Genomic DNA, 22,637 nt, shown 5'->3' on the forward strand with positions numbered 1-22,637 from the left:
TTGCAGGTAAGGAGACTGAGACCTGGTAGTTTGGAAGGGAGAGACCTAAAGATCTTTATGGGTCAGACTGATGCAGAGTCCATACGGGAGTCTTGGGTTGGACTTGTTAGCATGGAACATGGCTGACCAGCACACGCCAGCCTACATGCAAGCTATGGCTGGGAGCCTGTATGGCAGGGCTAGATCCCAGTACTTGATAGTGAGTGTCAGATCAGGGGATGGGTCATATTAGACCGGACCATGACAACAACCAGCTTGCAGGAGAACCAGGTCCGGGGGTGGATTCTGTGAGAGAATATGTGGGTCCAACCCTATGACACTACAAGTCGCGTTGGTTAGCTTGAGAATTGGGATGGCGATGGGCTGAGTTAGGCATGATCATAGAACTCACTGATGCTCACTGGTATTCGGGCTGGGTATACCAGAGGGACAGGTCTACGCTGCAGCATCTGCATGAGCACCCTAAAACAGGAGGTAGGGGGGCCGGGCCACACCAGCTCATACAAAGGCCAGGACAGATGGGGCAGACCATGCCAGGTAAGGGCCAAGCACCTTCTGGCATGAGTGAAATCTAGGTCTGGGAGTCGCCCAAATGGGGGAACCTGGGAACCCCACCCCCAGTGGGTCATAACTCCTACTGATGAATGCATGGTTCAAGCCTGGGTATTGGGCAGGCTGGGCAGGGTAGCTCCATCTGTAGCAAGTACATGAGTTGGTTTTGGGAGGGGATGGATCAGGCGGGGCCAAGCAAACCATAGCCCATGAGCAAATGCAGAAACCAGGATGGAGTGCAGGTCATGCCAGACTAGGCTGCCATACATAGTGGTTTGCATGAACTAGGGATGAGAACGGATTGAGCAGGGCCAGTTTTGCAGCACTTGCCAGCAAGAGTTGGGACTTGGGACAGCTATGCCAGGTCAGGCTGCAGCATCTGAAGCCAGAGGCCAAGACAAGAGAGGACTATGCCAAGCTAGGTCAGAGAAACCACTGGCACGTGTGTGATATGTGGCTAGGACACGGCCTGGTTGGGGAGCTAAGGGGATGCCCTGTCTGAGTTGTGGTTCCTATTGGTGAGCACAGGGACTGGAGTGGGGGCTGCTGTCTGGTCTGGACATGGCTGCAGTCTCCCTCAGCACAGGTATGGACTGGGTCTGGGGTCTGCCAGACTGGCTAGACTCCAGCACCCACTGGTAATCATGAGAACCAGGGTAGGTGTACCACAGACTAGGCTAGGTCTCTGCCACGGCTGAGCCATGTGTGAGTTGTGCCTGGGTGTGTACCAGACTTGGCTAAGATGTACCACCCAATAGTAAGAACCAGAATGGATGAGGACCAGTCAGAAAAGGCTTCTGTTCCTGTTAGGAGAGGAGGTAGACTAAGTAGGATTTGCTCATGGACCCACCAGTATGTGCAAGATCTGGCATTGGGAGAGGTTCTGATAGAAGAGCTTGGGAAACTCCTCTGGCAAGACACAGTCCCTGCAGGTGAGCACAAGAACCAAGAAACAAGAAAGGGAGCAGCTCAGACCAGGCCAGGGAAAGATACGCACCAGCACACATTTGGCGCAGGTCAGGGGCAAGCCAGGCTAGGCCAGTTCATATCACCCACTGGCAAATCTGAGAGCCAGAATGGTGTGTGGGTCAGGCCAGGTAGGCCAAAATACCAGACAGTTTGCATGAGGGCTGGCTGGGCTGGCTAGGCTGTTGCCCCCAGCAGCATGAGCTGAAACTGAAGATGGGCCTGGCTGGGCCAGACTATAGCACCCACTGACAAATGCCAAAGTGAGATGGGCCACAGCACCCAACCAGCACACCTGAGACCTGGGGGAACACGGTAGAGGGGTTGCAAGGGACTCCCCTGCTGGGCCACTATTCCCACTGGTAAGCTTGAGAACTAGAATTGGGGGCAGAAAGGCTGGGCAGGGCTACAATAATTGTTGGCTTCATGTGGCATGGATAGGGAGAAAGCCAGGCTTGGAGGACTATACCTACCCGTACATGCATAAGCCAGAGTGGATATGCATTGATCGGGCTTTGCCACAGCATCGGCTGGCAGATGCTGGCACCAGGGGGGAATCTCTGTTGAGCTAAACAGCAATACCACCTAGAGAGTGTAAGATCCAGGAGTGGGAGTGAGACCATTAAGGAAACAGTGGACACCTACCTCGTGGGTTGCCACTCCCAGTGGTGAGCATGAGAACCAGAACTAGGGCAGGTATGGCTAGACAGAGTGGCACCCGCCAGCACATGTGTGGGCAGGAGAGGGGGCTGGTTGGGTTAAGTAGGCTTCAATGCCAATTGATAGGTATGAGAGCTTAATGGGATGTGGGACACACTGGACTAGTCTGCTGTACATAATGGCAAACACAGGAACCAAGGCAAGGGGCAGGACTGGTGAGGGTTATTGCGGGTCACTCCAACTAGGCTACATCCCACAAGTTTGCAAGGGGGCTGAGAGTGGGGTGGGCAAGCTCAGGCTGGACTGCAACACCCATTAGTTTGCATAGAAGAAAGGGCTAGAGACAACTGACCCAGCAATTGCAACTGTGTGCATAGGCCAATCTGGGCAACAGACTGTACTGAACCCTGTGTTGGCATGCACAGCCAAGAATCAGGTCAGGGATCACCTCAGATGAAGTTTCTTTGGGAATCCCCCAACTGAACCACTGGACTCAGAATTCCAACCATGGAGAAAATTGCAGGGTCCATGGTCTGATCGTGGAATGCATATGTCAGAGTTGGGCTCCTAAGTGGCTTAGACGAAACGGTGGACAGCATATCCAGGTGCACATGGAGGATATGGCAGTTCACTGGAGCCTGCAGAGGACACCTAGTACCATAACAGAGGATGGAGGACAAAACAAATCAATCAACTACCCCAGCCAAGAGTTGGTAGTGAGTACCTGGGCAAATGGAGACTCTAAGGTGGAGAGTGTCAGCCAGTGGAGTCTGGAGAGATTTCATTGTGATTGGAGTGGCGAGACTGACAACAATACAGAATTGCTGAACTATCAAAACCTCCTGTACCCTTCGTGGGGGCTCCAGAACAAACTCCGGGCTCCTGGCTTGGCCATGGCTCGTTTGGCCATTTGGGAAGTGAACCGGGGCACGGCAGGTCTCCTTCTCTGTAATTCTTGCTTTTCAAAACCAAATAAATCTTTACATTAAAACCACAGCTGCCACGGAGGTTTTCCCGTCTCCGAAGCCCTGAGTGGAGCCCCGTCACGTTTAAGATGGTGGACACAGGTGAAGGGACCCGTGAGTGTTCACAGTGACTGGTCCATGACGGATGAGCCAGACCTGGGATGCGGCGGGCAAGCCGAGGGCCCAGACCCCTCGGACTGGACAGAGTTCTGTTTGTCACGAGCCCTCGGAGGGCATTCAAGGGAGAAGTCCTAGAGCAAGCCTGCCGCAGAGAAACTTCTATCTTCAGATACGGTCCTTTTCACGGTGAGGTGGGAAAAAAATAAACAAATCAACCGGTCCGGCGTTCCTCAAGCGCAACGGAGCCGTTTAGTCTGGGCGCACCGGAGCAGCGGGCGACGTCGCCGCCTGGAGCCCGAGGCGTTCGCTCGCCAGCTCGCCGGGAGCAGCGTCGCCCAGCGGGCTGAGGCAGCGGGCGTTTTCCGGGGCGCCCGTCCTTCCCTCAGCGGCGGCGGCTGCCGAGCGCCCGCAAACTGCCGCCTCCCGGGGCGGGCGCGGGAGGCGGGCCCCGAGGCCGAGAGAGCGCCGCCATTGGCTGGCGGGGCGGCGGGAGGAGGGGCGGGGGCGCCGCGATTGGCCGGCCTGCCGAGCCGGAGGGGCGGGGCCGCTATATCCGAGGAGTCCCCGTCGCGGCGCAGGCAGTCAGCCGGCTGCTGGAGTGCGGCGCCGCCGCGGAGCACCGGGGCCGGCTGGGGCTGGCGGGCAGGCGGCCGCGCGAGCCAGCGGGGTCGCGGGGTCGGTCTGCAGCTCCCCCTTCCACAGTCAGCCCTCGCCCATCCCGGCGCTGGGTGCGAGCTTTCAGCCAGGCGGCATCCCGCCATCCCCCCTCCCGTGTAGACACCAAAGAGGAGGCGGCTGTGTGGCGGCAGCGGTGGCGGCCCCAGCCATGCTGTGCTATGTGACGAGGCCGGACGCGGTGCTGATGGAGGTGGAGGTGGAGGCGAAAGCCAACGGCGAGGACTGCCTCAACCAGGTCAGGCACCCAGGCCAGGGAGGGGGAAGTCTCCGGTTGGTCTCCCGAGGCCCATGGGCCTCGAAGCCGGGGCCGGGCGTCCCCTGCGCGCCGCCTGCCAGGGGCTCCCCGCGGCGCTGCAGCGGCAGCTCCGGGCACAGCTCCCCGTCCTCCCTGCAGGCTTGCAGCGCGCGAGCGGGGGTGGTGGTGGTGGAGGTGTGGGGGGCGAAATGCTGAGAACAAGCGCCTTGGGTAACCCCCCACCACCACCACCTTCCCGCCGGTGCTAGGGCGCAGGCACAGCCACCGAGCATCCCCCTAAGCAAAGCCGGCTCTTTGGGCAGAGGAAGGCGGCTTGGCACACCTGCCGCAGGTGTGTGCATGACGCCACACACACACACAGTGGGGTCCTTGCGATGCCACACGCGTCCCCAGAAAGGAGTGATTGGACCTGATCTCAGATCTTGGGTCCTCTGGCCTGCTGGGGCACACCAGGAGCCGTTGTCTCCTGTAGAGCCTTGACCTCCTCTGGATTTGCAGGCGGAGGACTGTAGTTGTTGATCAGCTGCTGGGCTGTCTTGAAGCTCGCGCGTTTCCTTGCAGACTGAAGGGAAACGGCTCAGATCGTTCCTAGCTCGGGAAGCAGGCAGTAGATTTGATCCCCCAGGAGACACTGTACCCCACCGGCCTGGTAAGATGTTCGGAGAGCCACGTGTGAAGCTCAGCTGACACTTGTGGCATGTGTCGCCGCTGTGCGTCTGTGTGTTTGGAGTCCAGATGGTTAAAGCTCTCCAGATAATAAGCTGCAGAATCCGCTGTGCAGTCTGTGCTGGTGGAGGGAGTTCCGGTGAGCAGAACCAGAAAGAAAATGTGCTTGGATAGCCCCCCCGTTTTTGAGGAGTGCCCTAGAGGCTAAGGGACAGGAGGACAGGGCTGCCTGCTGCAGCCAGCCAGCAGTTAGCATCGCCAACAAAAAGCATTGTAGCAACCCGTGGGTTTTTGTCACAAAGCGTGTGGCAGCCTTCAGCCCTGGGTTCCCTTGGACCGCAGGTCTCTTTGCTCATCCCCCACGGCCTTGTTTTTATTTTTGTTTTTCACTTCAGGTGTGCAGGCGACTGGGCATCATAGAAGTTGATTATTTTGGACTGCAGTTTACCGGTAGCAAAGGTGAAAGTTTATGGCTAAACCTGAGAAACCGGATCTCCCAGCAGATGGATGGGCTCGCCCCTTACAGGCTTAAACTGAGAGTCAAGTTCTTCGTGGAGCCTCATCTCATCTTACAGGAGCAGACTAGGTAAGGTGACACTCCTGTCCACCAATGTCAGGTCCTCCTGGGGTTCTGGTGCGGCCTCCCGGCAGCAGCGTTCACCAGGCCAGCGTGTTTGGGGCCCCTTGCATACCTCCTGTCCTGGAGCGCACTGCCCTTTTTTTGACATGAAGGGGATGCTGTGCAGTTGGCCTGCGTGCATTTTCCATCTCCTGTCTTCAGACTTCACGGGAGAGCAGGGTGGCCTTCCCACAAACCCCTGGGTTCATGGTAACATTGAAAAAAATATATATTTTTTTGAATTCTAAAAGAACCAGAAAGGGAAAAAGCCTGGCCGACTGAGTTGCTGATAGCATCCAGTGCCCGAGAGTAACCTCTGCTCGACAGTGTTACTGTAGGTCATTGTGGACGCGCTAACAGAAAGCAGGAAGCGTGCCTCTTGGGTTACTTCAACTTGGTCAACTTCTTCAGCTAGTGTCAGATTACAGTGTGCGGCAGAAATTCTGACTTTGCACAAACTTTGCAAGCTTTCAAACTCTTAAGGCTGCAGTAACTAACCCAACCCACACAGGCTTGTTGCGTTTCTCTCTCTCTCTCCTTCCTGAAAACCTTTTCTCTCTCCCTCTCTCTCTCTCTGTGTCTCTCTCCCCCTCTTTCCCCACCCCCTCCTCTCCCCACTAAAAATGTGCACTCCTCAGCACTGCTCGCTGTTTTTCTCAAGGATCAGGGAAACAAAGTTATGTTTCATATTTGTTGCTGAAATGCAAGACTTCAGTCTTAACCATGGCATGTCCAAAACAGAAAAAAAGAAAAAGAAAAGAGAAATGGTTGCTTTTAAAAACAGCAAACTTGGAACTAAGCTCTAATGTTTATCATAATCTTTTGCATTGGAAATCTGCCATGCATGTGAAAAATGTGATTCTGAAAATTTGGAATAATGATGACTGAACGGTATCCTGGAGGGATTTTTAAACACGTTGGATTCTTGGGTGTGTTTACCAAAGAGCTGATAGAAACACATTTGAAATCGTTTTGCACTTTAAGAGATAATGTCTGAAGGAAGCTGGTATATCGCATTTTGGATGCTCTTGCAAATGTCTTGCAAAATATTTTAGTGACTGCAGACATAAGGATATCGTAGCAGTCTATATTAATCAAAATGGGCTTTTTTTCCTCGAAACTGATTTGTGAAAGTTTCTACTTGACACGTCACTGCTATCACTTGCAATAGAGTATAAACGAAAGAAGTATATATAATAGAACACACTGGAATGCTCGTTACGATTTGCAGTCTTTATCAGGGCTACCAGATGCAGCCCGGTTTTGATGGCATTAATTTGTGTTTTTGGATCTGCACAAGCTTGGAGGTCCACATACTTTGCTTCAACAGTGGAGGTGATGAAAGCATGGCGTGTTTGTACTGTGCATCAGTCAGACTTTGTAGCTGCTGACTAGATGGTCTCCCTGGGCTTTCCTGTAATTGGGTTAATAACCTGGTGTCCATTCCATTTTATTCATGCCAGGAACGGAGGCATTTTATGAATTAGAACTTGAATCAAATTTCCTATCTGGGTTTTTCTTCTCTTGACTCAATTTCCTTTGAGGCTGTGACATTCGTGGCTGGTTGCACTCATATGTGTACTTCAACCAGGTAATTTTAATTGACTGTTGAAAGGTGTTTCATTTTAGGCTTATAATATGTTGGTGAATTTTATTTGTTTTTATGGAGTTGGCTGAAATATCAAACTATAGGAAAATGCCATTTAAGGTTTATATAGCATTCTGCTTTAGCAACCAGACAACATATTATTAGCATTTGTACCTCTAAATATGAGTACATGGGAATTTGAATGGGTCCAGTGTATAATTACCATTATTTTGATATGCATAATACCATAGAACAAAATAGTGTAATAAAGCTGGTTGATGAACTTTTGCATGTCTAATGATTTGTTATACAGTGTTTGTACAAGATGCTATGAATATACAACAGGTCTGTTTCTGTAGTGAGTAAACTTGACTTTGACAGCCTGTTTGTAAGAGGTGAATTTTCTACTAAAGCAAGTCATAAGGGTGCATTTAGTATACTGCAAGTGTCTGGACAGCTTATTAAATGGTGCTGAACTAACCTGGCAAAGTTGTCCTCTGTGAACAATTAAAGCAGCCAGCTCACAGTGGAGCTGGCCTAACTATGAGCCGTTAACACACTAGTTCACATCGGATTAGAGGGGCCGCTGGGAGGATGACAGCTAGGAAGGCAGGACAGGCCCGAGGGCCAGGTGAAAGGGCTGTACCATCTCCCCCAAGGCTGGATTTCGTCCATTGAAAACCCCTGAAAGGGCTCCCCCCTCCCCAGCAGTAGCTTCTTAGCATCATTACTGCTTGCTTCTGCTCTGTCTGCGTGTTGCTTTGCTGACTAGCTCCGAAGATAAAAAGACACGCCGGATGTCTGCCTGGGCCGGCAGAGAGGAAAAGTTCATCTGGTCTCTGACTTGGGCTCCTTTTAAATTTGATTCTGTTCCCCAGATCATGAGTCTGGCTCCTCGAGGGGGGGGGGGCCTGCCACATGCAGAGGGGTTGAGGAGGGTGGGGATGTTTTTCAGACTCAGCTGGCATGTTCTTAGAGCTGGCGGCAGCAGGTATTCTCAGCAGATGTTTGCCAGGCTGCGGATTGAAACAAAAAAGTGAAACAAATTGATGCATTCTGAAAGTGGCTGTAAAATAATCATCTTGGAAATTCTTGCCTTTCAAGGGCTTTGCAGTTATTCACAGCAATTCAGATTGGATTTTGTCAACATTTTCACAACCAGAGATTAGAGAAGTCTATACTTAATCATCACAGTGGTAATTACCCCACCCACTGCCAACACAGTCTTGTTTCTCCTGACTTGACCAGAGCTCATACGGTTCTGTGGCCTCCGCGAGGGACAGTCTGGCTCAGTGAAGGCTCACCCACACCCGACTCCCCTTTCCCAGAAAACACTCCCCTCCCCGCCATGCAGAGATTCCCAGAAATGCTGCAAGCCTAGAGGTTGCATTCCCTCCACATTTCCGTGATAGCAACACAGCGACGAGCTCCCTGCCACCTTCCTGACCTCAGCTTAGTGCAGTGTCTCCGTGGTAGCATTGAGTGACTTAATAACACTACATTTGCTTCAGCGGCAGTCCACTTGTTGTCAGTCTAATCATCCAAGTCCTGTTACACAGGGAACTACTAAAGCATTGTACTTTACCCGGTGCGTAATTAGCTGTTGAATGAACTAGAAAAACATGTAAATAAAGAAAAATGGAGCGAGCTGATTTTTCTTGCAGATTTTTTTTCCTTTCAGTTTGCTTCTATAAACTGAGAAGTTGAGAGTGCCTCAAATCTCGCCATTAAAAATATATGTTAGTGGCTTTATCCTGTGTGGAACTTGGTCTGTGCTTGGAGTTCTTTTGCTTGCTTTTATCCCTTGCACCTCATGCCACACATCCTGTGACTATTAATTCCTCTCTCTCACCCTCTTTTTTAAGATTGATTTATTTTTATTGGAAAGTCATATCTACATAGAGAAGGAGAGACAGAGAGAAAGATCTTCTATCTGCTGGTTCACACTCTAAGTGGCTGCAATGGCGGGAGCTGAGCCTATCCAAAACCAGGAGCCAGGAGACTCTTCTGGGTCTCCCATGTGCTTGCAGGATCCCAAGGATTTGGGCCATCCTCAGCTGCTTTCCCAGACTACAAGCAGGGAGCTGGATGGGAATTGGAGCAGCCGGGACGTGAACTGGCACCCATATGGTATCTCAGTGCTTGCCAAGCAAGGACGTTAGGCACTAGGCTACAGCACTGGACTTTTTTTTTTGAAGAAGAAGAAGATTATTGACTGACTTGAAAGGCAACTAGAGAGAGGGGGAGGTAGAGAGGTCTTGGATCTGCTGGTTCATTCCCCAAATGGCTGCAACAGGTGAAACTGTCTGAAGCCAGGAGCCTGGAGCTTCTTCCTGGTTTCCCATGTGGGTGCAGGGACCCAAACATATGGACCATCCTCCACTGCTTTTCAAGATGCATTAGCAGGGAGCTGGATCAGAAGTGGAACAGTCAGGACTCAAACCAGCACACATGGCATGATGGCACCCTAGGTGGTGGTTTTTACTTACTATGCCACAGTGCCAGTTCCCGTTAGTTCCTTTCTAGCATGAACGCCCACTGGCCTGCGCTTTGTATGGTTAAGTGTTTTCCAGCTAAAACATCAGTTCAGCTAAATTTAGAAAATGCATAGTCCTAAATATTTACTAACCCAGTATTTCCTTGCCTCCCAACAACAACAACAACAAAATGCTGCAGACTTTTAGAAACAGGAGAAGTGGCATTATTTACATTCTGACAGCAGATGCAATGCGCAAACTCTGGGCAAATGCAGTGTGCTCAATTCAGCTGGATTGGATTAGGGCAAGGCTGTGCCCGAGTTCTGTCCCAAGTCTCAGACCTTGGCCCGTGTCGGTGATTTTTCTTTGAGAGGTTCAGGTTGAGTAAGCTCTGAGGGTGCTGATTCTGTATTGTCTGTCCACGATGAAGGTTTCGCTTATGATCAGCCTATCAGGCATAGGCCTAAGAATCAAGTGGTAGTTTTGTGGTTTTTTTTTTTTCTTTTTCTTAAACATGTCGAAACACAAAATAAGCCCTGGGAAAGTGAAAAGATAAAAAGGACGTGTGTACATTATTTCAAAAGACAGTATTTCGCTTCATTTCATTGAGTTTTTACTTCTGTTGAGACTACGGGATGTCTATGTTAAAATACACACACACACACACACACACAAGCATTCTAGCCAAGGAACTCATCTGGGCTCATTCAGTCTCCAGGAATTTCTGATACTTACATGGTTGCATCCAGTACTCAGATAGCATTTTTAAAATGTCATCAAATGACGAATAAAATCTGAATGTTTGGAAGCTGTTGGGGCCAGCTTCAGGGTGACACCGTGTGGCGCAGCTGCAGGACACGTCAGATGTGTTCATTCTCTCGTACCTGGTCCCTGCCCTCTTGTATAGCAGGAACAAGATCTGACAAGAAACAGGTAGTCTAAGAGATAATTAGGTCTGAGAATGCCTGAGTCTTCCCTGGAGGGCGGAGTCAATATACGTGAGACAAGATTATAGTTCACAGTTTTGAGCATGGCCTGGGTAGTATACATAGGCACCTGCTCTGTGTGGATGAGCATGTTTTACAAGTGCAGATTTTATGCTTTCAACATGTAGTATTCTTGTGGCGTGGGCCATAATCGATTTTGAAATCAGGAATTCCCTTCCCTCGTAACTTTTATCTGCCTTAGATCCTGAGGAGGAACTTTTCCATCAGTAAATCTCATTTTGCTTGGGGCATTGAGAAGATTAAAAAAGAAGAAGAAGGTTTATTTGAAAGACAGAATTACAGGGAGAAAGAGAGAGCTTCCATCTGTTGCTTCACTCGCTAAAAGGCCATGGCAGTTAGGTCTGGGCCTGGAACTCCATCCAGGTGGCCCAAGCATGTAGCAAAGGCCCAAGTCGCTGGCACATTAGCAGGGAGCTAGATTGGAAGCCGACTGGCCAGGACTGAAACTGTCACCCGCACAGGATGCTAGAGTTGCCGGTAAACAATTCACCTATTTCAGCACAACAATTGCTTCACTCCAGCGGAGACCTGACTAAGAAATGAGTCAAGTTTCCCAGTTGTAAGCCCTCCATGCATGGGTTTGCTGATTCCTTTTAGATGGAGCCATACAGAATTTACACTGGTGTCTGAATGTGTGTCTGAACCAATTATTGGGAGAATTTTCACACAGGCAGAGAAGTTGAAGATTTAATACCTGTACATTCTACTATAACTAGTTTGCTTGGCTTTGTTACACTGGTTACCAACCCATCTACACCCCCATCAGTCTTTGATGTACTTAAGTAAGATGTGCATTAATACATTTTGCTCCCATACTTCAGGATACACGTCAATAACTAGAACTCAGTGTTTGCTTACAATTTGCCTTTTTTCTTTTGATGTAAAAAGTTATATGTAGTGAAACGTGCCAACCCTAAGTATACTATTGGAAGAGTTTTGACAGAAGGATTTTCTTGTTCTAACAAAACTGTTATCAAGATTTAGATCATAGCCATCCCTCCAGAAGGTTCCCTCCTCCCTAATGTTCATGTCCCGCCTCTCCTCCCCACTCCACAACCACTGTGGCATGTTTTCCACCATAGATTCCCAGGTGTGCGTGTTCAGCGTTGTGCTTGTGGAGTCTGGCAGGGTATATGCTTCTGTCTGCGTCCATGGCTCTTCTGCTGGATGGCGTTCCTCATGTGAACATCCTGTTGCTTTGTCCAGCTTCCGACTGAAAACACCTGTTTTCCAGCTTTCAGAAACCAAGTTGCCATGGACCCTCTTCCAAATCTTTTTTTGCAGGCACATGTGTTTTCATTTCTCTTAAGTAAATACCTAAGAATAGTAAAGTTGGGTGGCAGAGCAGGTCATGACTCAGTCTTATAAGTTACTGCCAGACCTGCTCCCAAAGCAGTCCCACTGTTCTGTACTCGGTGAGGAAGGGAGGAGAGTGCAGTTCCCCCCAGCCCCTCCTCAGGCCTATGGTAGCCTCAGTTTACATCTCTCTGATGATTGGTTGAATTACTCGCGTTTTCATGTGCATGGGGCCCTTCCATGTGTGTGAAGGATCTACCAAGTCATGGACCAGTTTCATTGTTGGAATTGCACAGATTCTCCAGATTTCCTAGGTACCAGATCTTTGCCAGATGTGTACTGTGTAAATGTATTTCCTGTTGTAGCTTGCCTGTTTCTCTGATGTCCTTTAGTGGGTAGAAAGTTTTCAATTTTAGTGAAATCTAGCTTATACATTTTCTTTGCTTTTGTAATTGTTTCTTTGCTGATTGTATCCTAAGAAGCCTTTGCTACGCCCTGGTCATGTTGAGCTTTTAAAGCATTGTGCTTTTAACTTTTACGATGTTGTGTAATCCATCTTGAACTGATTTTTGTTTTGCTGAAATTTAAGATAGTAATACCTTCCTCCCCTTCCCCCCAAAAAACCCCTCTCATGACCTTCATATGATTGTTTTTAAGTATAACTTAGCAGTCAGACTTTAGTTTAAAATACTTAAAATACAGTGACATGGCTAAGTGAGTTGCTGGTGGGATGTGGTCCTGTGATCCATGTATAGGGGTCTGACCTGGAGAGCAGGGTTCCCTGTGCTCCCTCCTTACTCCCCACCACCAGCCAGCTCAGGACAGCTTCTCACAGAGAGAAAGTTCCACTACTGCTAACTAGGAGGGCTTGTTGTTGTTGTTATTGTTGGTTTTTAAAGCAACTACTCTGCCATTTCAAAGATATTTTAGGTTAGTAACATAAATTTCAGGTATAATAGTCTGGATATAGTCACTTTACATTTGTCATGAAGTGTAGTAGCCAGGACTCAAACTGGCACCCATATGGGATCCCAGCGCACGCAGGGCAAGCACTTTAAGCTACCACACCGGGCCCAGGTGAACCTTTTTAAAGAATGAGTTTCACAGCAAAACCTGAAGAATGTTTTAAAAATGCAGTTTGCACTGAAATCCCTAGAGGCCATGTGCACAGACATTTTCTTAGGACAAAGATGATATTTTTCCCAAAGTTTTCTTCTTGTCAGTGGTTGTAGGGTGTATCCTCTATTGAATTAGTTATGTCATCTTCCTCGCTGACCACATCTGCTGGGTTGCTTACCACTGGCAACCTTTCACCCACTTCACTGAAAAGGAGAAGGCAAATCTAGGACCAGATCTTGAGAGGGGAAATAGGAGAAAATCCTGCGCTGAAAGCCACTGCCGCACGTTGCGCCACTGTCGGAGTCCTTGTTGGAACCATGCCACCCTCCTCATGGCTGTGACTCCTCCATGTCGCGCTGGAGAGCAGGGACTTCCCCCCATGCCATTCTCCTGGAGAGCAGGGGCTTTGTCTCTCTCTCTTTCTCACACACACACACACACACACACACACCGCCAGTTTGCCCCTGGTCTCTTCATAGGATGCAATGCGTTCATTTGTCTTAAAAGGCTAATTCTGTCCAAAGAGGAACCATTAAACATGTCCGCCTTATAAACCCAGATTGAAAAAGGTTGCCTTACCGCTATGAAACTGCCAGATGAAGCGAGGGCCTGTGGGAAATTTTCCACGAGCTGTGAGGAGGGGATTCCTCCAGCCCTGGTAGTCCGGAGTGGAAGGGGTGCGTGGAGCAGGCCAGCTGCACTGGCGCCACCCCCTCTCGCCTGGTGCCCCACCTGCAGGAGAGGCTCAGCTCCCCGCTTCCCCCCAGGCTGCCCACCCCTGTTTACAGTTGGTGACTGCCTCTTAGCTGTGATCTTGGAAGCTGCTGCTCCAGCAGGGAGCTTGAACTTGGGAAAGGAACTGGCACCGATTTTGAAACTGTTGTTTCGCCGACCACTTCTTCAAACAGGAAGTGGCTTCTAACTCCCCAGTTGGAAAACAAGTTGAGAGACGTTTTACACACACAGTATCGCGTGGTCACAACACGGGCAAGGCTTAGCTTGCGAGATCCCCTGAAGTCTAAGCACACAGTGTCTCTGAGCAAGCAGCTTTCCAATCACACACCGCCCACCGATTGAACACAGAGGCAGGGGTGAGTTCACCATGGCTACAGAGCACCTGGCGAGTCTCGGGGGGTCCCCAGCCGGGCTGGGAGCACTAGGCATAGAAGGGTGCTCAGCCTCGGTCCTCACATCACCCTTCCAGGTCCCATGATTTCCTTGGCGAGTTCTTGGCCCCAGCAGAGGCCCCCTCCTCAGCTTAGCCCGTGTGTCAGAAACACTTTAAAGACTTGCAGATGTTTGGGTTAACAACAGTCATGTTTATCCTCCCCAGGCTGTTGAGCATTCTGGCTGTGGTTTCTTTTGGAAGCCTTGAATAAGGAGGAGAGCACACTCTGGAGGCTTCACCATCCCCCATTATTTCTGTCACTGTCGAAGACGCAAAAGGTTGGGCTGAAGCACTTGCCCGCTAAAGGAGGATGAGCAGCTCTTGTTTGAGACTCCCTGCTCTCTCCAGGAGGCCACACCTGCCCCTCCTTTCCCTTCCCACCCTGTCATGCTGGTCCCTCGGCCTACCGTGTCCCACACACCATGGCACGCCGTGACCCCTTGGGATCCACGGGGAATTTGCTTCAGGGAACTACGCAGTGGTTCCGGTGCCTTGCATAAGAAATTGTAATATTTACATGTGACCCAGGCAGGACCTCCCACAGCCTGACTTACAGCGAAAACACTAACACAGCGAAAACACTGTGACAGCTCCAACCTTCAGGGCATGATAACAAGGAGGAAGACGTCCCTGCCTCTCCTAACTCAGACGATCTGTATAAATTTTATTTTTGACATTCAATTGACTGTGTGACTTTGGAACTGTGTGGCTACGGAGGGCTGACCGTGCAGAAGCAGTGTTGAGGACTGAAGCGAGACTGACTTGGTCAGAGTGGGCATCACCAGTGGCCGTGAGTCACCCAACCCTAGCAGCTTGTCAGCGTGTGTCAGAGGCCATCACGAGCCATCAGCGGTAGGCTGCAACGTGGCATTTTCCAGAGACAAATTTAACAACCTGGGCCAGTTTGTCCCCACGTTTAGATCTTCTCTTCAGACTTGGAGGCAACACAGACGCTACCTGGATTTTTCCCGAGTTCCTAGGTGTACCTTTCAGTTCCTTTCAGCCTTGTGTACAGCTGGGACAGGCTGGGACAGAGTGAAACGCAGGTTGTAGTGTAAACTCATCGCAGGCCCCGGTAAGCAACTTCATGCGCACTTGCGGAGCCCAAGGATGTCACAGATGCTTGCGCAGTTAGTGTGTGCAGCCCACGTGGCTGCTGTCATGTCACGTACCTCCTGTACCGGAGAGAGACTGTAGGCCACGTCGGTGTAAGGCTAGCCGCCTGAGGAGGTTGGGAGCGAGGCCCTCAGGGCAGCGGGCACAGCAGCAGCCATGCCACCGCAGCCAGGCGTGCCTCCAGGGAGAACAGATGGTGTGAAGGTGGGGTGTGGATGGGGCCAAGGGGCGGGGCCATACTCTGCACACCTCCCGAGTTCATGCTACCACCCGCAAGAGGAAGCCCTTGAGGGATTCTGAGCACCGGAGTGATGTATTTGGATGGGAGTCAAAGGGCTACAAGGTGGCCTCTCCCAGAGTCGCAGCAGAGCACAGCTCGGAAGACAGTGTGCAGCCTGTAATGGTTTCCACCGGGAGAAGTGGATTTAGGAAGGGAAATGATGACCGTAGTCTCAAACCAGCTGAGGGGCTAGAGGGTATCAAGGTGGTACCTGCTGCCAGCAGGTAGATTCCGGCCAGACTAAGGGAAAGGGGGTGTTGGAGGTACTGCGAGGGTCTTGTCAGACTGAGTTCCTTTAGATCTATGAGAATCCACATTAAGATCAAGGGTTTGGGGCCTGGCGCAGTAGCCTAGCAGGTAACGTCCTTGCCTTGCATATGCTGGGATCCCATATGGGCGCCAATTCTAATTCCAGCCGCCCCACTTCCCATCCAGCTCCTGTGGCCTGGGAAAGTAGTCGATGATAGCCCAAAGCCTTGCACCCTACACCCATGTGGGAGACCCAGAAGAATCTCAGGGCTCCTGGCTTTGGATTGGCTCAGCTCCAGCCATTGCGGCCGCTTGGGGAGTAAATCAACGGATGGAAGATCTTCCTCTCTGTCTCTCCTCCTCTCTGTAAAAAACAAAAAGAAAAAAAAACAAGGTTTTTTTTTTTCTTCTGAATCAAATGATTTTTAGAACTGTACAATGCAGAAACTTGTGTACCCATGGTATGACCTGGTGCCAAACTTAATGTGTTTGACTTACAGTTTTTTCCCAGAGAAACTTAGTCCTTAAACTTTCTTCGCCTTAATGTTCATCGGCAGGGGGCAGGGAGGGGGAAATCAGAGTTCCTCAGGCATTGTCCGTGTGACTTTATAACTTGCCCCAGTCTTCTTCCTGAAAAGTGTAACGTTGGTGAACAGGTGGAGCGTGGTGGTAGCCGGCCACATCCGAGCTCAGGCTTCATTGCCACCTTGCTTTGCAGGCATATCTTCTTCTTGCACATCAAGGAGGCCCTCTTGGCCGGCCATCTGCCCTGTTCGCCGGAGCAGGCAGTGGAGCTCTGCGCCCTGCTGGCCCAGACCAAGTTCGGGGACTACAACCAGAACACTGCCAAGTACAATTACGAGGAGCTATGCGCCAAGGAGCTCTCCAGCTCGGCCCTGAACAGGTGAGGCTGCTGTCGGAGTGCTGGAGTTGAGAAGGTGTGTGTAGATGAAGGCGTGAGAGACCCTCACAGCAGAGTCTGTCATCTGTGGGTTTCTCGAGGGTTGTTTTTCCCCCCCTAACTCTTCTTCCAATTCACTCTTATCCAACCTCCCCAAATTTCTATTGAATCTTTCTACTGAATATTACTGAGTATTTGAAAGTCTAGTTCTCGACGAATGTTTTCAAGAGTGTTTTGTAATAAATGTCCTGAATAAATGAAACTAGAGTTTTAGGATTTTCGGATTCTCATAGACCACAGAGTTCGCTTAATTCACCAGGAGCATTGCGCCATCTCCGAGCAGTGTCTGATTTAGCTGCCTGCGTAATTCTGCCCTCCCGCTCCCCTACAGCATCGTGGCCAAGCATAAGGAGCTGGAGGGGACCAGCCAGGCCTCGGCGGAGTACCAGGTTCTGCAGATCGTGTCCGCCATGGAGAACTATGGCATCGAGTGGCATTCTGTGAGGGACAGTGAGGGACAGAAGCTCCTCATTGGGGTGGGCCCCGAAGGCATCTCCATCTGCAAAGAAGACTTCAGCCCGATTAACAGGTACCCGGGTCCTGAGGGGTTTTAGGCCTCAGCGCATCTGTGTGTCTGTAGCTGTCTGTCGCAAGGACAAAAAGGATGGAGAGGGCAGAATGCTTCATTTTAGCATGTGCCTAATAGCCACATGGTTGTTTGTTGAAGTGCTAACTCAGCTCCCTGCTTGTGGCGTGGGACAACGGTCAAGGGAGGCAGTAGAATCTCTAAATTGACCTCTGCATGCTCCCGGACTTACTCCAGCACTTTTCATACTCAGTTATTTCCTAAAGTCCTTGGAAAGTAGAATTAAAAGATAAGCTTATCTTGGTCCCCCCCCCGCCAAAAAAAAAATTTGGAAACTGAACATGAATTTTCAGAACACACATTTTCCACGGACCTGTTGAACCCCAGGTTACAAAACTGCTCTTCTGAATGCCTGTGTGACACAGGGAGAGCGTTCCAGGATGGCCTAGGAGGTCATAGGTCACCTTCAGATTAAGTATCTCATTGTCCTGCTGGGAAGGAACAAACAAGGGCCTTACAGAGAAGCACGCGTTGTGATAAATCACACCTTCTGGGCATGCTCACTCTTCCCCATCTTGCAGGATAGCTTATCCTGTGGTGCAGATGGCCACGCAGTCAGGAAAGAACGTGTACTTGACGGTCACCAAGGAGTCCGGGAACAGCATCGTGCTCCTGTTTAAGATGATCAGCACGAGGGCGGCCAGCGGGCTCTACCGCGCCATCACAGAAACGCACGCTTTCTACAGGCACGTACCGCTCGGGGCTCGGGGCGCTGGCGTCGCAGCTCTGCCGTTGGTGTGACAGGCAGGTTTCTGCAGAGTGGTGTGCAGTGCTGTGTCCGGGACTTTTACATAGGATCAGAAGTGGGCTGCAGTGATGCTTGAATCCTTACACCGAGAAAGCACACTGTGGGCGCTGCTGTGCAGACACACTTCCCTGCTGGTCTCTTCCCGCTGCAGCCCTGAGACAGCCCTGGGTGCCTGGGCCTCGCCACTGCCACTCTGCCCTGTCCCAGCAGCAGGATGACCCAGGCCAGTCCCCCCACCTGGCTGGGAAAGTTGTTGCCCTAATTCCTCCCAGCGTACACAGCAAGGATCTTTTGAACAGATTACTGATGACCTTGCCTCACGGGGTGCTTGCTTTGAGAAAGCCAAGTTGGAGTTGAGCTCAGATATTGGCACAGCTATACCCAAAAAATCTCGTTGGTGGGCTGTCTTAAAATGTCTTCTATTCAGACAGCTGCGCAGATTCTAGCACAGAATAGAGAACTGGTAGACATTTAAACAGGAAGGTCAAGGCTCCAGAGAAAAGTGACCTCTCCCCTCCAAAGCTGCTTAGGGCTCTCCCTCATATCCAGGAAGAGGGGCTGGGCTGCCTGCCCCCTGCCCGCTGTGTTTGCAGCTGCTCTGTTGGAGGTATTTTGGGGATCCTGAGGGGTCCCCAGGATGAGAGCATTAGAGGAGCTCCCCATCAGTGTGCAGCAAGGTCTGTGTCAGGGAGCTGCTTGGACTCCCTGGTGGTAAAGTGACCACTGTTTAACCCCTCGCAGGTGTGACACAGTGACCAGCGCCGTCATGATGCAGTACAGTCGCGACCTGAAGGGCCACCTGGCATCTCTGTTCCTGAATGAGAACATCAACCTGGGCAAGAAGTACGTCTTCGATATCAGAAGAACGTCCAAGGAGGTGTACGACCACGCCAGGAGGGCCCTGTACAACGCGGGCGTTGTGGACCTCATGTCGCGCAGCGACCAGAGCCCTCCCAGCTCCCCGCTCAAGTCCTCCGAGAGCAGCATGAACTGCAGCAGCTGCGAGGGCCTCAGCTGCCAGCAGACGCGGGCGCTGCAGGAGAAGCTGCGCAAGCTGAAGGAGGCCATGCTATGCATGGTGTGCTGCGAGGAGGAGATCAACTCCACCTTCTGTCCCTGCGGCCACACCGTGTGCTGCGAGAGCTGCGCCGCCCAGCTGCAGGTGAGGCCCGCGCCGTGCCCGCTAGCACTGGCACTGCGGCACAGGCAGCCAGAACGCCCAGAGGCATGGCTCGCTGAGGCTGTTCCTGGGTGAGCTTGCTGTTCCCAGCAGTAAACGAAGCCTAGATCACTGGCTCTGCTGGTGTTCAGGGAACAGCGCTTAGATCGACAAGGCGGTGCACCTGATTTGTGGCTGACCGAGGACTGAAATGCAGGCCTGATGCCTGCATTTCACCCTGCTACTTACTGTCTGCCGGTCTGGTAGCTAGGCTGTGTTATTTACCTAAAATACTTGGGAAAGCGTACTTATGGCTGCGAGTGACAATTAACTCTTAATTATCCACCTGTTGTTTGTCCAGTGAGTGTTTATGATTAATTTCCATTATGATTACATTTGCCTCTGGGGCCCTCTTGGATTGTCTGTTGCTTGTGAACAAGCTGAAAATAAACCCACAAGTAAGAGTAATGTAAATAGGGTTTTTTTTTTTTCCTTTCTCACACCTCAGATTTCCTGTGAAAATGATTTTTTTCATTTGGTTTCGTTTCTCAGAAGCATTTGCTAAATGTCACTCTAGGTTTGTGTAAAAGCAGCCCTAAACAACATCTAGTCCTTTGAAAGCTGCTCACTTCAGGGCTGTTTTTGGAGATAAATGATGAGCCCATAGGATACCCGTGTCCTTCTAGGAGCGGCTCACGCTGCCAAGAACAGTTGTGGGTTTGTTTTGTCCTGTCCACGTTGCATTGTGACTCTTGTGCCCAACTTGCCCCTTAGGGTCCACGCGTGCAGAGCCATCCTGCCCCCCCCCCGGCACCCCACCGCAGCTGGGCTGAGGCCACGCGGTCACTGCCTAGGATGTGCTAGTCCGCGGTAGGGGCCCGTCATGCGTGGAAGTCTTATGTCATCACTGTGCTCATTGTGCCTTGCTTAGAATTTATAAATCAAATTGATGTCTTTCAGTTTATGCGTGTTCGTATTGCTCACATTGAAGTCCTTGTAAAAGAGGACCTTGCAAACCCATTAAGAGGCAGAGGCTTCTAGCAATCCAAAGCTTCAAAAAAAAAAAAACTATATCCACACACTGACCCAAGAGCCTAGGCACAGCTGGCAGCAGGGGCCCGGGGGCGTCCAGGCCCGCAGAGGTGTCTAACAGGCCCTGTCGCCTTCTCTCTTGCAGTCCTGCCCGGTCTGCAGGTCCCGTGTGGAACACGTCCAACACGTGTACCTGCCGACCCACACCAGTCTGCTCAATCTCGCTGTCATCTGAGCAGGCCTGCGGCACGGACTGGACCTGCCGTGTCTCCGTGTTCTTCACCATTAGACTCCTAGAGAGATGGATCCCCTCCCATCCATCTGCCATGCGACGTGTCAAACACAAAAGTGAAAAATGAAAAAAGAGACTGTAGCTCCTCACCCATCCTTGCGTGGAAGCAGCGACCCCAGCGGTGGGACTGGCCCTGGAACATGGACACCTTTTCCTTGGACTTTGCTTTCTGGGGGAATCCAACAAAGGAATAGATAAAATCACCTGTAATGTCAGTGAAGTGGCAAAGTTGTCCCCCACAAACCGCCCCCCCAAAGCAGGGGTGCTCTTTAGGAAATGATGGTCTAAGTCTCCTCGGTGTATCCCAAGGTAAGTTTCCTACCTGCAGCAGATTTTGTAAGAATGTGAGTTTTATGAAATTTACCTGGTTCTTTTTGTACGGTCACGGAGCTCCAGACATTTTTTTTTAATAGGAAATCTGTTTTTCTTACATAGTCGCCGTTTTAATGTCATTCCTGTTTTTATAACTCAGTTGAGCATGCTTAGGAAAGGCAAACGGATTTTCAGGATCAATTTTGAGACTTGTTAAAACCTGAGCACCGTGTTGTTGAATTCAACCAAACCATCTGGCTAGGCGAAGGCAGCTAACCAACCTCCCGTGGGCGGCTTCCCACGCTCTGCCCCCAGCCCCATCCCAAGAGGGGTTCAGCGGCCCAGCCTTTTGATTATCAAATGCTACCACTAGGTTATCAGATGCTATGGAGTAGTCCAGCACTCTGGGAGGCTCCTAAGTTGGTGAAATACATTATTTTAAGATAGGCGTGGGGGAGCGTTTCCCTTGGCTGGGTGCTGCAGCTTCCCGCCGGTCCTCTGGGCTGTTCTCAGTTTCCCCAGGCCAAGCTGCCTCGCTTGAACTGAACCGTCAAGCCTTATCGTAGCTGTCTGCATCCCCTTTTCCCGTTTGTCTAAAGTATTTTCTTAGGTAAACGCTATAGTAGTGACTTTGGGTTGTTCCTCGGTCTGTTTTCGAGGAGTTTTGCTTCTTTGGGTTCTCTGCCTTCTTCAAGTCATTTTCCACTCCCTCTCTGGCATTTTGAAAGCTGGTCAGCTGGCGGGATTTCCTCGGCTCTTGGGAGACCCTGACGACCTTACCGGGTGCAATACTAGCTGAGTTACAGCTAGAAACCTACACTGTCACTTTACTGAGACATCTGACTATACTTTCCATATTGCCTTAATGTAGCAGTACTGTGTTTATGCATTTGTTTCTTTGCACAGACATTTTGTCAGATATGAAAACTCTACTTTTTTATGGCGCATATTCGCATATAAGCCTTTATTCCAAGAGGTATTTATTTTTTCACTTGTAAAAATGTTTCCACATAAAGAACTCTGTTATATCCTAGAAGACTTCTGTCTTTTATATTCAGAATAAAGACTTTAAAGCAAACATCACTATTTGTATTGTCAATAGTTTTTGTCTTTGAAATCGGTTTTGGTCAGTTAAAAGAAATAGCCTATGATACTATCAGAGTTGATAGCTAATTTAGTCTAACTTGGAAAAGTTGAAATATGTTTCAAGTATTGGCTCCAACTGAGACCATTTCGCCCAGTTACTCCCCCATCCATGTGTCTGGGCTTGCAGATTAGAATCTGGAAGAAAATGGATGACACATACAGGTGAATGAAAAGCAAATACTGGGAAAAGGACTGGACGGTGTTGAAGAAGAAGAGAGTGGCGGATTGGAAGTTAATACAGACGCCCAGCTGGCACTGAGTGTGGGTGTCTTGTGTGGGACAGATGCCAGAGAGTAGGGCTCAGTGCTGTCAGTAGTGATCTCAGGCCACAGAGACCCAAAATACCCATGTCCCTGCAGGATTGTCAGCCCGCTGCATCCAGACCCCAACTGCTCGGGGCCTGCCCGCACGTGTCTATGTAGGGTGACTCAGGAAAGGCTGTGTGGAGAGGAGCTGTCACATGGAATGCACGCGTAACTGCTGAGCTCCTGCAGTAGCTAAAGGAAGAAAGGCATGGGAATCTGGGAGTCTGTCAATCTCCCATCACTTTCTACTATCGATGCAGTTTTGCTCCCTCAACAGGAATTGGGCATCTACTAAGTTACTCTTGTAGGCCTGA

At 50.4% G+C, this 22,637-nt stretch overlaps 1 protein-coding gene across 1 annotated transcript; it reads left to right on the forward strand.

Moving 5' to 3' along the window:
* The first annotated feature begins 3,878 nt into the window (after window positions 1-3,878).
* LOC121147666 (myosin regulatory light chain interacting protein) lies at window positions 3,879-21,955 on the forward strand. Its single transcript, XM_040967553.1, has 7 exons — window positions 3,879-4,176; window positions 5,259-5,449; window positions 16,501-16,686; window positions 17,075-17,272; window positions 17,851-18,015; window positions 18,819-19,239; window positions 20,414-21,955. The coding sequence occupies exons 1-7, from the start codon at window positions 4,090-4,092 to the stop codon at window positions 20,501-20,503; spliced, it is 1,338 nt and encodes a 445-aa protein (XP_040823487.1). The 5' UTR covers window positions 3,879-4,089; the 3' UTR covers window positions 20,504-21,955.
* Window positions 21,956-22,637: the final 682 nt, after the last annotated feature.

This window comes from Ochotona curzoniae, unplaced genomic scaffold (genome assembly GCF_017591425.1).
Source record: "Ochotona curzoniae isolate NIBS_2020 unplaced genomic scaffold, NIBS_Ocur_1.0 scaffold_461, whole genome shotgun sequence".
Lineage (NCBI taxonomy): Eukaryota > Metazoa > Chordata > Mammalia > Lagomorpha > Ochotonidae > Ochotona > Ochotona curzoniae.

Bases quoted from the DNA above. Each gene is read 5' to 3' on its own strand.
- LOC121147666 (XM_040967553.1), top strand. From the start codon at position 4,090: ATGCTGTGCTATGTGACGAGGCCGGACGCGGTGCTGATGGAGGTGGAG. The intron at 4,177-5,258 runs GTCAGGCACCCA...TTTTCACTTCAG, and splicing joins GCGAGGACTGCCTCAACCAG to GTGTGCAGGCGACTGGGCAT. The intron at 19,240-20,413 runs GTGAGGCCCGCG...TCTCTCTTGCAG, and splicing joins GCTGCGCCGCCCAGCTGCAG to TCCTGCCCGGTCTGCAGGTC.